Below are 15,725 nucleotides of genomic sequence, written 5' to 3' on the forward strand. Positions count from 1 at the left end.
TGAGGTCTGGCCACGAGATTCACACCAGGTAAAGAAAGCTTTCTAGGTACGGTAATAAATCTTGGCAGAGGCTGGCTTCCGTGCCCTGATCGTGGTCCTACTGATGTCCAGCGAGAGCCCTGCCTGGATTAGAACCCAGGTTTCAAGGGCCACACCATCAAATTGAGGGTCCCTGAGTTCTGGTGGTAGAACGGGCCTTGTGATAGAAGATCCGGGCGGTCGGGGAGGCGCCAGGGGGAGTCTGCTGTAAGTTGTATGATGTCGGCGTACCATGTACGTCTGGGCCAGTCCGGTGCGATTAGGATGGTTGGAACTCCCTCTTGCTTGATCTTCCTCACCACTCTGGATATCAGGGGGAGAGGTGGAAAAATGTACAGAAGCTGGAACTGGGTCCAGTCCTGAACCAGAGCGTCTGCTCCAAGCGACCACGGATCGTGTGTTCTGGCCATGAAGTTGGAGACCTTGGCATTGAAGTGGGATAATAATAATCTTTATTTTTTATATAGCGCTAACATATTCCGCAGCGCTTTACAGTTTGCACACATTATCATCACTGTCCCCGATGGGGCTCACAATCTAGAATCCCTATCAGTATGTCTTTGGAATGTGGGAGGAAACCGGAGTACCCGGAGGAAACCCACGCAAACACGGAGAGAACATACAAACTCTTTGCAGATGTTGTCCTGGGTGGGATTAGAACCCAGGACTCCAGCGCTGCAAGGCTGCTGTGCTATCCACTGAGCCACCGTGCTGCCATTAGGTCCACATCCAGGGTCCCCCAGCCATGGCAGATCTGGCAAAAAATTTCGGGATGGAGAGACCACTCTCCCGAGTCTATTACTTGTCGGCTGAGGAAGTCTGCTTCCCAGTTGTCCACACCCGGAATGTGGACCACCGAGAGAACCGACCCTGTGTCCTCCGCCCAGTGTAAGACGTGTGACACATCTCGCATCGCCTGGGTACTGCGGGTCCCCACTTGGCGATTCACATTGTCCGACTGTATTCTGATGTGAGAGGCTGCCAGTAAGTGATGGAAGGCCCTCAATGCCAGGAGGATGGCACGAATTTCCAGGATGTTGATGGTCATGGTCGCTTCCACTGGTGACCACTTGCCCTGTGGTGTAGGTGCACCGGCTCGCATCGGTGGTCAGAACCTTCCATTGACCGGTGAGAAAAAATGTCCCCTTTGTTAGCGAGGTTGGCTTGAGCCACAAGTGCAGGGACCTCCTGGTTGATGACGTTAGCCGGAACTCCCTGTCGAGAGAGAAAGGGTTCTTGTCCCAGGACTTGAGAATGGCTAGTTGGAGAGGCCTGAGGTGAAACTGGGCAAATGGGACCGCTTCTATTCATGCCCCCATCCTGCCAAGGACTCTCATGGCAAACCGGAGAGATCAAGGGTGTTTGCGGAGGAGGTTGCGACCCCTGGAGGTGTTGAATAGCATTCCCAGGAAGGTCAGAGACTGACTCGGGGTTGGTGATGACTTTTGTAAGTTGACTAACCAGCCCATGCAACACAGAATGTTGATTGTGATTGAGACGCTGAGCTCGCATTCCTTGAAGGTGGGAGCCTTGATGAGTAGATCGTCCAGGTATGGAAGGACTACTATGCCTCTGGAGTGCAGAACGTCCAAGGTGGCTGCCATGACTTTGGTAAACACTCTGGGAGCAGTGGCGAGTCTCAACGGGAGAGCCACGAACTGGTGGTGGTCCTGGTCGATTGCGAACCTGAGAAATCTCTGATGGGCGGGTGCAATAGGTATATGCAGGTATGCGTCTTGTATGTCTATGTCTGCGAGATATTCTCCCTTCTCCATGGACGCAATGATGGACCGAAGGGACTCCATGAGGAAGTAACGGACCCGTACATATTTGTTGAGTTGTTTTAGGTCCAGTATTGGCCGCACGCTGCCTCCTTTCTTGGGGACTATGAATAGATTGGAGTAGAACCCTTGGAAGCGCCCGGCCGTGGGTACCAGTACTATGACTCCTGCTTGAAAAAGCGAGGAGACCGCTTGTCGGAAGGCACGAGCCTTGGCTGGTGGTTTTGGGCGGACATAGAGGAAGAATCTGTCCAGTGGGTTGGAAGTGAACTGTATCTTGTATCCGGAAGACACTAGTTCCCTGACCCACCTGTCTTCTGTAATAGGCAGCCAGACTTGAAAGAGCAAAAGTCGGCCGCCTAAGGGTGTGGAGTCCATGAGTCATGATGAGGAGAAAGTCTGAGATTTTCCTCCTCTGGGCTTAGACTGGCCTGCTTTTGACTGCCAGGTCTTGTCCGACCTTTGCGTCGATCGTGAGTTGTCCCTGCGTGGGGAACGGTTACGATTTTGGGCTGGACGCGAGACGGACCAGCCCGAGGAGTTCCGAAAGGATCAGAATCGAGTTTGGTTATGCTTCTTGTAAGTGCGTTTAGGTTTCAGTTGGGCGTTTGATGCTATCCCAGCTACACCCCTTGCTGAATCCAGAGCTGCATGAAGCATGTAATCTGCTACGACTGCTATTTGAACCGCTTGGTCCGACAGCTCAGGAGTGTATGCTTGGAGGCCAGCTTGTAAATTTTTGGCCCAGGCCAGAATGACCTTGGCAGCCCAAACTCAAGCGAATGCGGGAGCCAGGGATGCCCCTGCAGCCTTGAAAATTGAACGAGCCATGCGTTCTACCTGCCGGTCTGCTGCGTCCCTGAGGTTTGAGCTATCTGGCAGTGAAAGGAGGGTCTGTGCTGCTAGTCTAGAGACTGCGGGGTCCACTTCGGGTGGGTCTGTCCATTCCTTGATATCCTTCTGCGGGAAGGGGTACCTCGCCTCCAGAAATTTGCAATTAGCGAATTTTTTTCTCAGGCTGTGAGCTGCTTTTTAAGGATCGCCTTAAACTCTGGGTGGTTAGAAAAAATCTTAGCCAGCTTCAGAGGTCCTTCAAAGGAAATCTTGTGTTCTGGGGCCTCTGGTGGTGGATCAGAAATGTCCAGCACCCGATGGATGGAAGAGATTAAGTCCTCAACAAGCGCTGTATTGCTAGGGGGGATTGGGATCAGGGACCTCTCCGTTTCCTTGTCTGAGTCACAGATGCCTTCCGAATCCTGTGTATCACTGAGGCGTCCCCTGCTGGGTGAGCTGGGGAGGAGGCCTTCTCTGGTCGGGGAATGCGGAGATCTGCATTGTCTGTCCCTGGAAGGGGACGGTGAACTACGGTGTCTCTCCCTAGAATGGGATGACCGTGTGTTATGGGATGACGCAGATGGACTTGACCTATGGGTCCGCTTGCGTCCTCACCTAGACGTGGATGTGCCAGGGTCGTCCTGTCCCTGAGTCAAGCTCTCCCTTTGCTGGGTAACGGTCATAGCCGAGGCATGACTCTGCAGAGCCTGAAGCAATGTGGAGGTTAGGTTATCTATAGATTGCAACATCTGAGTGACCCATTCCGGCGTGGCATTAGACACAAGCATTGGCAGGGGTTTCTTGAGGCTCAGACAGTAGTCTGAGTGCAGTCCTGGCAGTGCGGGTACGTGCTGCCACTGGGGAGAGCGGTCCCGCAGGCTGTGCAGAATGCGTAATAGCAGTCCTGCCTGGTTCTCTGGGACCTTGAGTCCGGCATAGTGCACAAAATGCAGAAGGGCTGGCTATGCAGAGGACCTTACAGGGGTAGCTATGCAGAGGAACCTATAGGGGAGCCTTATAGGGAATATGGATTCACAGCCGACTAAAACAACCCAGCTGTGATCTTACCACACCAGTTTGCCCTTAGGTCCAGCGCCGAAGATCCACAGTCCTGTGCCCCCGGAGACTGGCTGGCCTGGTCCTGCTGACCGGGAGATGCAGGGTTAATCCTTGCTGCAGTAGAAATGGCCGCCAAGGAGAAGAGGAATGGGGAAAAGGGGGCGGAGAGCTGAGAAAAAAAAAGGTGGCAGAGCTGTGTAAAAACACGCCCTTTCTGTCTCGATCCGCCCCCTCTATGACACTGTAGTGTCATATTTGTCATCCAGGGGCGGCGGCTTCAGCTAGGCCGAAGCCGCGGCCTAAATTAGATGCCTGATGCCCAGAAAGGCTCCAGGCCGGCGCGAAAGTCCAGGAGGGGGTCGGATCTGAACCGGACCCCCCGGATTTAAAATCAGGATAGCGGTGGAGCTATAAGCGGAAGGGGGGCCCTGTGAGGGGTCCCCCTGAGGCAGTACAGAGCTGGTGTTGCTGCAGATACAGGGGAGCAGGGAGCCCTGTGTCTCTGTTGTGCCATGCCTGCCTGCCCCCGACAGGAACCCAAAGCTGGGCTGGGGTCCCTGGATGCAGGCGCAGTGGAGGTCTCGACTTCGAACCAGCACCCGAGGGACTGGGGAAGGAGCAACATGGGGAATAGCCATCTCGACTTCAACCGGGCACCCCGTAATAGGGGGCCGAGGAAGGAGCCATGCCGGGAGTCTCACAGGAGACCCACTTTTCTTCATCTGTAATCCGTCAGAAAAAAACAGAGTAAAACATTTTAGGTGTGCCTCCTATGCGACGCTAAGCAAAAAAACTGGAGAAGGCTGACGCCGTCCAGGGGTGTATACTGCATCTTTTTCAGATTATGCATAGTGTCGCCTCCTAGTGGACAGCAGCATAACACCCATGGTCCTATGTCCCCCAATGAGGCAACAGAGTAAACAAAGTGACACAGGATAGTTCTGCATTGATTTTGGGAAGTGACTGGCAGCTCTCATCACTAATATAAACGGCTCTGCGAGTGTGGCAGATCGTAAGGAGCCCGATTACACCGACCGATATGCTGGAATACTGTAAAAAGACTTTTTATATCAAGATTCGGCCATTTTTGTAATCTCACCATTTTTAAACACTTTGCCGATGCTTTTCACGCCGTGATGTTTAGTGCCACGATCCCCCTCCATGTACGGAAACACCCGTGCGTGGTGCGTCCAGTAATAGTCTTTGGAGCCGAAGAAGTAAACTGGGAACTCCCCGATCTCATGTTTCATTTTCTGGATATTTGGAGGGATGTTTTTGGGGTGACAAACTTCTGCGGGCCACCATCTATTAAGAAAAAGATATTTAAAATAAAAAAATTAAAAAATGAAAGCAAACATGTTTACAATGACATACTACATAATCCAGAATTATTTTCCGTGGCTGGAATCACACGGATTTATTTTGGTGAAGTTTTCTTTTCTGAACCAAGGCCGATTTAATAATTTAATTTTTCTCACTTCATCACATAAGATTTTGGGTCAAAATGTGCGTATGATTCCAGCCCGTTATGGACCGGCTTTGGATCTCCTGACCCAAACAGCAGCCTTATACACGAGGTTGTCAAGTTCGACTCAAACGATACACGGCCAGTTTCTACACCACGGTTTCCAGTTCTGGGTAATAAGATCGTGGTCTTTAATAAAGACCCCGAATCACAGAACAATACATGGTATCCTGTCCCTTCTGATCTTGTTAGGACAGTATTGTCTTTAGGGAAATCCGGGTGTATTGACCTTGAGTAGTGATGAGCGACTGTGCTCAGATAAGGTGTTATCTGAGCATGCTCGGGCACTAACCAAGTGTCTTTGGCGTGCTCGAAAATATGTTTGAGTCCCCGCAGCTGCATGTCTTGCATCTGTTCGACATCCGCAACACATGCGGGGATTGTCTAACAAACAGGTAATCCCCGCATGTGATGAGGCTGTTGAAATGTATTTTTCTAACACGTAGAAGACACTTGGTTAGCACCCGAGCATGCTCATAACTCCTAATCCGAGCACGCTCACATGACTAATCTTGAGCTTTTTTATGGCTTCCGCTTACTTTCCATCCCTCTACAAGCAGTGCCATTTGTACAACACTCGTACCTGTAGTTGCCTAGCTTCACCCAAATAATGTCCTGAAATCGTGGCTTCTTTCCCGCCCTGCAGTCGTTGCAAAACCAGGTGCCAACGGGCATTTCAATATTCAAGCAGTCAGGATGAAAAGCAGCAGGACAGGACTCGCAGCACAGCAGATTGCCACCTACAAATATAAAGAGGGCACAGAAGTATTGGATTGTGTTATTACTTTGCACTCAGGGTCTTAGGGCAGTATGTAACCGTGCAGACAGACATACATACATACCTTTGGAGCACACGAAACACCAGCATATATTGACGTGGCCATGGTGACTTTTGCCCTTTTGGGCGACAAAGTGAGCAGAGCAGATGATGCTGTACGGGGAAAGCACCGTGCATCCTGCAGATATACAGGAGTCTCCCACGTGGTATGCCACCGGGCAGCGGACACATCGGGTCAATTTAGCTAGAAAAACATGAAGAACAGCATCTTAAACATCCAGCACCAGAAACCTTTATCCAAGCACAGGACACGCCATGGACGGCTACCCACTGACCTTTGACTACCCGGGCACAGGAGCGCTGGGGCATAAGACAGCTGGCACAGCGATGCAGCGGGCAGCGCACTGTTTTCCCATCAATTATGGCATTAGGATACATCTGTAGACAGGACCCGTGGTAAAATTTGCCACAGTTTGATGAGGTGCAGCGCTTCACATCGCCATCCTTTTTTTTGCATATAAAACATGAGTGAATACCTGCAGAGGAACAGAAAGCCACTGGGGCGTCAGAAAGTGTGGAAATTAAATATGGTTTTCCATTTTGTTTCTACAGCCCTTGAGCAGACCTATGCGCATCCATGGCGATAGATTGCAATTCCGCCACAGAGCGACCCCCGCCAGTCACACGTTCCCTCCACAGAGAAACCCTCGACAGTCACATGTTCCCTCCAGAGAGCGACTCCGCCAGTCACACGTTCTCTACACAGTAAGACCCTGCCAGTCACATGTTCACTCCACAGAAAAACCCTAGACAGTCACACGTTCCCTCCACAGAGAGACCCTCGACAGCCACACGTTCCCTCCACAGAGAAACCCTCGACAGTCACATGTTCCCTCCAGAGAGCGACTCCGCCAGTCACACGTTCTCTACACAGTAAGACCCTGCCAGTCACATGTTCACTCCACAGAAAAACCCTAGACAGTCACACGTTCCCTCCACAGAGAGACCCTCGACAGCCACACGTTCCCTCCAGAGAGCAGCCCCCGCCAGTCACAAGTTCCCTCGACAGAGCGACCCCGCCAGTCACATGTTCCCTCCACAGAGAAACCATCGACAGTCACACATTCCCTCCACAGAGCGACCCTAAACAGTCACACGTTCCCTCCACAGAGCGACTCCGCCAGTCACACGTTCCCTCCACAGAGCGACTCCGCCAGTCACACGTTCCCACCACAGAGAAAACCTCGACAGTCGCATGTTCCCTCCACAGAGAAACCCTTGACAGTCACATGTTCCCTCCAGAGCGGCCCCCGCCAGTCACAAGTTTCCTCCACAGAGCGACCCCCGCCAGTCACACGTTCCCTCCATAGAAACCCCCGCCAGTCACACGCTCCCTCCATAGAGACCCCCGCCAGTCACACGTTCCCTCCACAGAGCGACCCCCCAGTCACACGTTCCCTCCAGAGCGACCCCGCCAGTCACACGTTCCCTCCAAAGAGCGACCCTCACCAGTCACAAGTTCCCTCCACAGAGCGACCCCCGCCAGTCACACGTTCCCTCCAGAGACCCCCGCCAGTCACACGTACCCTCCAGAGCGACCCCCGCCAGTCACACGTTCCCTCCAGAGCGACCCCCGCCAGTCACACGTTCCCTCCAGAGCGACCCCCGCCAGTCACACGTTCCCTCCAAAGAGCGACCCTCACCAGTCACAAGTTCCCTCCACAGAGCGACCCCCGCCAGTCACACGTTCCCTCCAGAGACCCCCGCCAGTCACACGTTCCTTCCAAAGAGCGACCCTTGCCAGTCACAAGTTCCCTTCAGTCACACGTTCCCTCCAGTGCGACCCCCGCCAGTCACACGTTCCCTTTACAGAGCGACCCCCACCATATGTTCCCTCCACAGAGCGACCCCCGCCAGTCACACGTTCCCTCCAGAGCCACCCCCGCCAGTTACGCATTCCCTACAGTGACCCCCGCCAGTCACACGTTCCCTCCAGAAAGACTCCGCCAGTCGTGTTCCCTCCACAAAGCGACCCCCGCCAGTCATGCTCCCTTCTGTCTTTTTCTTCTTGCTAATCTACGAGACGGCACAAAAGCACATAGGGAAATAGGACTGCAGACAATACTAAAGTGATGTGTGTGGTGTGGGTATGTGTGGTATGGGTAATTTTATCCTCAGGCTCCTACCTGATGTACATTCTTCACATTGAAATGGGCCATTTGGTCTTTCTGAGCGTCCAAGACATGATAAATGGAAAGCAGAGAAGCACAGACCTTCACATAACACGAGATCACCTGTTTTTTCACAGAGCTAGAAAGAAAAAAATATATTGAAATGCAAAATAACGGAAAAAAAAAATCTGCACGATAAGGATGATTGTTGAGTATTGGGTTTGGGTAAAACAAATGAAAAATAATGGCAAAAAAAAAAATATATATATGTGTTTTTTTTTTTTACTCCATTTTTTATATTTTTTTCAAATATGTCCAACATGAATAGGCAAGGTACCTCCTATGGTGGTCTGGGCCATTATGTTGCACCGTCAGCCATATACTTGAATTTTTATAATACATCTACATGAATATACACATTCTTAAGTTTCAAGCGGAAAGTAATATATTTTTTAGAATTTATCCTGTTGTGCGATCAGCTGATCACTGTGGATCTAGTCTCTTAAAGGGAAATGTGCTACAAAAAAAAAAAAAAAAAAAAGATTTTTGTGACATTTATTTTTTTCAAGTGTGTCAAGTTTTTTTTTCATATGATCTTCATTTAAAAAAGAAAAAATAAATAGTAAATTTGCAATTTTCAGACTGACCACTGGGGGCAGTTTTATACTCACACTCCATGTACTTTCAGTAAGAGTTTTTTCATCAGGCTCACTATCACCACAGACAGGATTACAATTACCGGTAACACCACTATACAAGGCTCCTTTCACAATAACATTTGCACACGCTCATTAGCAGCTTCAATACAAAAATAGGGTCATTGTGGCTAATGTTCATGCATTTCATGAAAAGTCTCAGTGGCATGTGAGAAAATTGCAAGATTTATCATTTTTTATTTTTAATACAGATTGTGATTTGCCGGACAAAAAAAAACAAAAAAAACTGAAAATTAATAAAAACTACATTTTAAACATATGAAGTTTATTAAAAAGTATAAGGATGTACATAAATCATTGCAAATACAGTTTTCATAAGGGCAAAATCTACACCAATGAGATATGAAAATGTGAATATGCACAATATCAACAGTGACATTACAATAAAAGTAGAAAACAAGTATAGCCACCATGTGCGTTTTTCTCACTAAAAACAAGGGATTACAGATATATTATGATTAGTCGGAAGGGATGACTATAAGGGTACACTCAGCTCGTAAGGCGAGACAGCGGAGGTCCGAGAAAAGCAAGGTTCATCTGTCTCAGATTTTAGAAAATTTATCGTGGTGACTTCGGCATATATAAATGCTATTTTTAAAAAGTCAACAGACAAGTTCATCAGCGATATAAAAAAAAAAAAGAATAAAAAAAATAATGGGTACCTTCCGAGACGTCCAGTATTCGACAACACACGTTCGGGTGATAAACAAGGGCCTGGATTCATTATTGCATTTATGCCTGGCTTTACGTGCCATTTTTTAAATTGCTTAGATGCGTGTTTTCGTTTTTTGTTTATCACTGTAGATCAGGGCGGTGGCGCCGGAGTCCGTTTTGGTGGAGTCGGAGTCATGGAAATTGAGGAGTCGGAGGTTTGGTTTACCGACTCCACAGCCCTGCTGTGGATATACCATAGTTTAGGGTTTTCTTTTTTTGATCCAATTCTTCATTCGTGTGTTATTTTTTTTTATAGGTCTCGAAAAATGTGATTTTATTCCCTCCACTTCTTGGAGTGCTATTTAAAAAAAAAAAAAGGGGGGGGGGGGGGGGAGAAAAGATACCATAACAAAAAAGGGTGTTAACCCCCCCTCAAAAAAAAGGGGGTCTAAATTGTAAAAAAGGGACTTTTTTTAGGTTGTGTGGAATGCACGAACTGTGTGCGCCATTTTGATAAATTTTACACCCCGTACCAACTGCAAAATAAATGGCCCGGTACTGCAAAATAAATGGCCCCGGCAATACATAAGGCACAAGTTTGGTATCATGCGGCTCAGCAGCACCTCAGCTAGTGGGCAGTATCTTACACAGTAGGTGGAGAATTTGGGAACTGGGCCAGCAGGAAGTGCCCAAGTTGTAGGAAGTGGAATTCTTCCTTTAGGGTATTGAATGGCTTAAAGCCACATAGATCAGAGATAAACATACCAGATATGCCCTATCCCATAATCCAACCCTACCGACTCAGAGAGGGGTATGACTAAGGCAGTGCGCTTAACTTCTGAACTGCTGCCCAGACAAATCAGTGGACAATTTTTACACAGTGTTCCATATTATTATGCAAATTGAATTTAAGTGTCAAAGATTTAATTGTTTTGTTTTTCAAATAAACTCATGGATGGTATTGTGTCTCAGGGCTCAATGGATCACTGAAAACAATCTCAAACACATGTGACAATCATGTGACGGGGGTCGGCGATGCGCTCATTTCCGGCCGTGCGGTCGGAAGCGGTAGTTAACCCCTTCAAGACCCAGCCTATTTTGACCTTAAAGACCTTGCCGTTTTTTGCAATTCTGACCAGTGTCCCTTTATGAGGTAATAACTCAGGAACGCTTCAACGGATCCTAGCGGTTCTGAGATTGTTTTTTCGTGACATATTGGGCTTCATGTTAGTGGTAAATTTAGGTCAATAAATTCTGCATTTATTTGTGATAAACACGGAAATTTGGCGAAAATTTTTAAAATTTCGCAATTTTCACATTTTGAATTTTTATTCTGTTAAACCAGAGAGATATGTGACACAAAATAGTTAATAAATAACATTTCCCACATGTTTACTTTACATCAGCACAATTTTGGAAACAAAATTTTTTTTTGTTAGGAAGTTATAAGGGTTAAAATTTGACCAGCGATTTGTCATTTTTACAACGAAATTTACAAAACCATTTTTTTTAGGGACCACCTCACATTTGAAGTCAGTTTGAGGGGTCTATATGGCTGAAAATACCCAAAAGTGACACCATTCTAAAAACTGCACCCCTCAAGGTACTCAAAACCACATTCAAGAAGTTTATTAACCCTTCAGGTGCTTCACAGCAGCAGAAGCAACATGGAAGGAAAAAATGAACATTTAACTTTTTAGTCACAAAAATTATCTTTTAGCAACAATTTTTTTATTTTCCCAATGGTAAAAGGAGAAACTGAACCACGAAAGTTGTTGTCCAATTTGTCCTGAGTACGCTGATACCTCATATGTGGGGGTAAACCACTGTTTGGGCGCACGGCAGGGCTTGGAAGGGAAGGAGCGCCATTTGACTTTTTGAATCAAAAATTGGCTCCACTCTTTAGCGGACACCATGTCACGTTTGGAGAGCCCCCGTGTGCCTAAAAATTGGAGCTCCCCCACAAGTGACCCCATTTTGGAAACTAGACACCCCAAGGAACTTATCTAGATGCATAGTGAGCACTTTGAACCCCCAGGTGCTTCACAAATTGATCCGTAAAAATGAAAAAGTACTTTTTTTTCACAAAAAAATTCTTTTAGCCTCAATTTTTTCATTTTCACATGGGCAACAGGATAAAATGGATCCTAAAATGTGTTGGGCAATTTCTCCTGAGTACACCAATACCTCACATGTGGGGGTAAACCACTGTTTGGGCACATGGTAAGGCTCGGAAGGGAAGGAGCGCCATTTGACTTTTTGAATGAAAAATTATTTCCATCGTTAGCGGACACCATGTCGCGTTTGGATAGCTCCTGTGTGCCTAAACATTGGCGCTCCCCCACAAGTGACCCCATTTTGGAAACTAGACCCCCCAAGGAACTTATTTAGATGCCTAGTGAGCACTTTAAACCCTCAGGTGCTTCACAAATTGATCTGTAAAAATGAAAAAGTACTTTTTTTTCACAAAAAAATTATTTTCGCCTCAATTTTTTCATTTTCACATGGGCAGTAGGATAAAATGGATCATAAAATTTGTTGGGCAATTTCTCCCGAGTACGCCGATACCTCATATGTGGGGGTAAACCACTGTTTGGGCACACGGCAGGGCTCGGAAGGGAAGGCGCGCCATTTGACTTTTTGAATGGAAAATTAGCTCCAATTGTTAGCGGACACCATGTCGCGTTTGGAGAGCCCCCTGTGTGCCTAAACATTGGAGCTCCCCCACAAGTGACCCCATTTTGGAAACTAGACCCCCCAAGGAACTTATCTAGATGCATATTGAGCACTTTAAACCCCCAGGTGCTTCACAGAAGTTTATAACGCAGAGCCATGAAAATAAAAAATAATTTTTCTTTCCTCAAAAATGATTTTTTAGCCTGGAATTTCCTATTTTGCCAAGGATAATGGGAGAAATTGGACCCCAAATATTGTTGTCCTGTTTGTCCTGAGTACGCAGATACCCAATATGTGGGGGTAAACCACTGTTTGGGCGCACGGCAGGGCTCGGAAGGGATGGCACGCCATTTGGCTTTTTAAATGGAAAATTAGCTCCAATCATTAGCGGACACCATGTCACGTTTGGAGAGCCCCTGTGTGCTTAAACATTGGAGATCCCCCAGAAATGACACCATTTTGGAAACTAGACCCCCAAAGGAACTAATCTAGATGTGTGGTGAGGACTTTGAACCCCCAAGTGCTTCACAGAAGTTTATAACGCAGAGCCATGAAAATAAAAAAAAAAATTATTTTCTCAAAAATGATCTTTTAGCCTGCAATTTTTTATTTTCCCAAGGGTAACAGGAGAAATTTGACCCCAAAAGTTGTTGTCCAGTTTCTCCTGAGTACGGTGATACCCCATATGTGGGGGTAAACTACTGTTTTCTGCACATGCCGGGGCTTGGAATTGAAGTAGTGACGTTTTGAAATGCAGACTTTGATGGAATGCTCTGCGGGCGTCACGTTGCGTTTGCAGAGCCCCTGATGTGCCTAAACAGTAGAAACCCCCCACAAGTGACCCCATTTTGGAAACTAGACCCTGAAAGGAACTTATCTAGATGTGTGGTGAGCACTTTAAACCCCCAAGTGCTTCATAGAAGTTTATAATGCAGAGCCGTGAAAATAATAAATACGTTTTCTTTCCTCAAAAATAATTATTTAGCCCAGAATTTTTTATTTTCCCAAGGGTTACAGGAGAAATTGGACCCCAAAAGTTGTTGTCCAGTTTCTCCTGAGTACGCTGATACCCCATATGTGGGGGTAAACCACTGTTTGGGCACACGTCGGGGCTCAGAAGGGAAGTAGTGACTTTTGAAATGCAGACTTTGATGGAATGGTCTGCGGGTGTCACGTTGCGTTTGCAGAGCCCCTGGTGTGCCTAAACAGTAGAGACCCCCCACAAGTGACCCCATTTTAGAAACTAGACCCCCCAAGGAACTTATCTAGATATGTGGTGAGCACTTTGAACCCCCAAGTGCTTCACAGACGTTTACAACGCAGAGCCGTGAAAATAAAAAATCATTTTTCTTTCCTCAAAAATTATGTTTTAGCAAGCATTTTTTTATTTTCCCAAGGGTTACAGGAGAAATTGGACCCCAAAAGTTGTTGTCCAGTTTCTCCTGAGTACGCTGATACCCCATATGTGGGGGTAAACCACTGTTTGGGCACACGTCGGGGCTCAGAAGGGAAGTAGTGACTTTTGAAATGCAGACTTTGATGGAATGGTCTGCGGGTGTCACGTTGCGTTTGCAGAGCCCCTGGTGTGCCTAAACAGTAGAGACCCCCCACAAGTGACCCCATTTTAGAAACTAGACCCCCCAAGGAACTTATCTAGATATGTGGTGAGCACTTTGAACCCCCAAGTGCTTCACAGACGTTTACAACGCAGAGCCGTGAAAATAAAAAATCATTTTTCTTTCCTCAAAAATTATGTTTTAGCAAGCATTTTTTTAGATTCACAAGGGTAACAGGAGAAATTGGACCCCAGTAATTGTTGCGCAGTTTGTCCTGAGTATGCTGGTACCCCATATGTGGGGGTAAACCACTGTTTGGGCACACATCAGGGCTCGGAAGTGAGGGAGCACCATTTGACTTTTTGAATACGAGATTGGCTGGAATCAATGGTGGCGCCATGTTGCGTTTGGAGACCCCTGATGTGCCTAAACAGTGGTAACCCCTCAATTCTACCTCCAACACTAACCCCAACACACCCCTAACCCTAATCCCAACTGTAGCCATAATCCTAATCACAACCCTAACCCCAACACACCCCTAACCACAACACTAACCCCAACACACCCCTAACCCTAACCACAACCCTAATTCCAACCCTAACCCTAAGGCCATGTGCCCACGTTGCGGATTCGTGTGAGATATTTCCGCACCATTTTTGAAAAATCTGCGGGTAAAAGGCACTGTGTTTTACCTGCGGATTTTCCGCGGATTTCCAGTGTTTTTTGTGCGGATTTCACCTGCGGATTCCTATTGAGGAACAGGTGTAAAACGCTGCGGAATCCGCACAAAGAATTGACATGCTGCGGAAAATACAACGCAGCGTTCCCGCGCGGTATTTTCCGCACCATGGGCACAGCGGATTTGGTTTTTCATATGTTTACATGGTACTGTAAACGTGATGGAAAACTGCTACGAATCCTCAGCCAAATCCGCACCATGTGCACATAGCCTAATTCTAAAGGTATGTGCACACGCTGCGGATCCGCAGCAGTTTCCCATGAGTGTACAGTTCAATGTAAACCTATGGGAAACAAAAATCGCTGCACACATGCTGCGGAAAAACTGCACGGAAACGCAGCGGTTTACATTCCGCAGCATGTCACTTCTTTGTGCGGATTCCGCAGCGGTTTTACAACTGCTCCAATAGAAAATCGCAATTGTAAAACCGCAGTGAAATGCGCAGAAAAAAACGCGGTAAATCCGCCATAAATCCGCAGCGGTTTAGCACTGCGGATTTATCAAATCCGCAGCGGAAAAATCCGCAGAGGACCAGAATACGTGTGCACATTCCTAACCCTAACCCTAGCCCTAACCCTACCCCTAACCCTACCCCTAACCCTACCCCTAGCCCTAACCTTAACCCTAACCCTACCCCTAACCCTATTCTAACATTAGTGGAAAAAAAAAAATTCTTTATTTTTTTATTGTCCCTATGGGGGTGACAAAGGGGGGGGGGGGGGGGGGGTCATTTATTATTTTTTTTATTTTGATCACTGAGATAGATTATATCTCAGTGATCAAAATGCACTTTGGAACGAATCTGCCGGCCGGCAGATTCGGCGGGCGCACTGCGCATGCGCCCGCCATTTTGGAAGATGGCGGCGCCCGGGAGAAGACGGACGGGACCACGGCTGGATCGGTAAGTATGATAGGGTGGGGGGGGACCACGGGGGGGGGGGGGGGGATCGGAGCACGGGGGGGGGGGGGGAATCGGAGCGCGGGAGGGGTGGAACGGAGCGCGGGGGGCGTGGAACGGAGCACGGGGGGGCTGGAATGGAGCACGGGGGGGTTGAACGGAGCACGGGGGGGGGTGGATCGGAGTGCAGGGGGGGTGATTGGAGCACGGGGGGGTGATTGGAGCACGGGGGGAGCGGACACGAGCACGGGGGGGAGCGGAGCACTGGACGGAGGGGAGCCGGAGCAGTGTACCGGCCA

The 15,725-nt window shown here is 48.0% G+C and overlaps 1 protein-coding gene across 1 annotated transcript in view; it reads right to left on the bottom strand.

Moving 5' to 3' along the window:
- Positions 1-15,725, bottom strand: part of NSD2 (nuclear receptor binding SET domain protein 2) — a 99,761-nt gene that overhangs the window by 22,015 nt on the left and 62,021 nt on the right. The window contains exons 12-16 of the mRNA XM_069744886.1: positions 8,203-8,326; positions 6,352-6,552; positions 6,081-6,260; positions 5,822-5,978; positions 4,813-5,018 (exon numbers count right to left, since the gene is read on the bottom strand). Of these exons, the coding sequence (XP_069600987.1) occupies positions 4,813-5,018; positions 5,822-5,978; positions 6,081-6,260; positions 6,352-6,552; positions 8,203-8,326 (868 nt within the window). The remainder of the gene's footprint in view (positions 1-4,812; positions 5,019-5,821; positions 5,979-6,080; positions 6,261-6,351; positions 6,553-8,202; positions 8,327-15,725) is intronic.

This window comes from Ranitomeya imitator, chromosome 1, assembly GCF_032444005.1.
Source record: "Ranitomeya imitator isolate aRanImi1 chromosome 1, aRanImi1.pri, whole genome shotgun sequence".
NCBI lineage: Eukaryota > Metazoa > Chordata > Amphibia > Anura > Dendrobatidae > Ranitomeya > Ranitomeya imitator.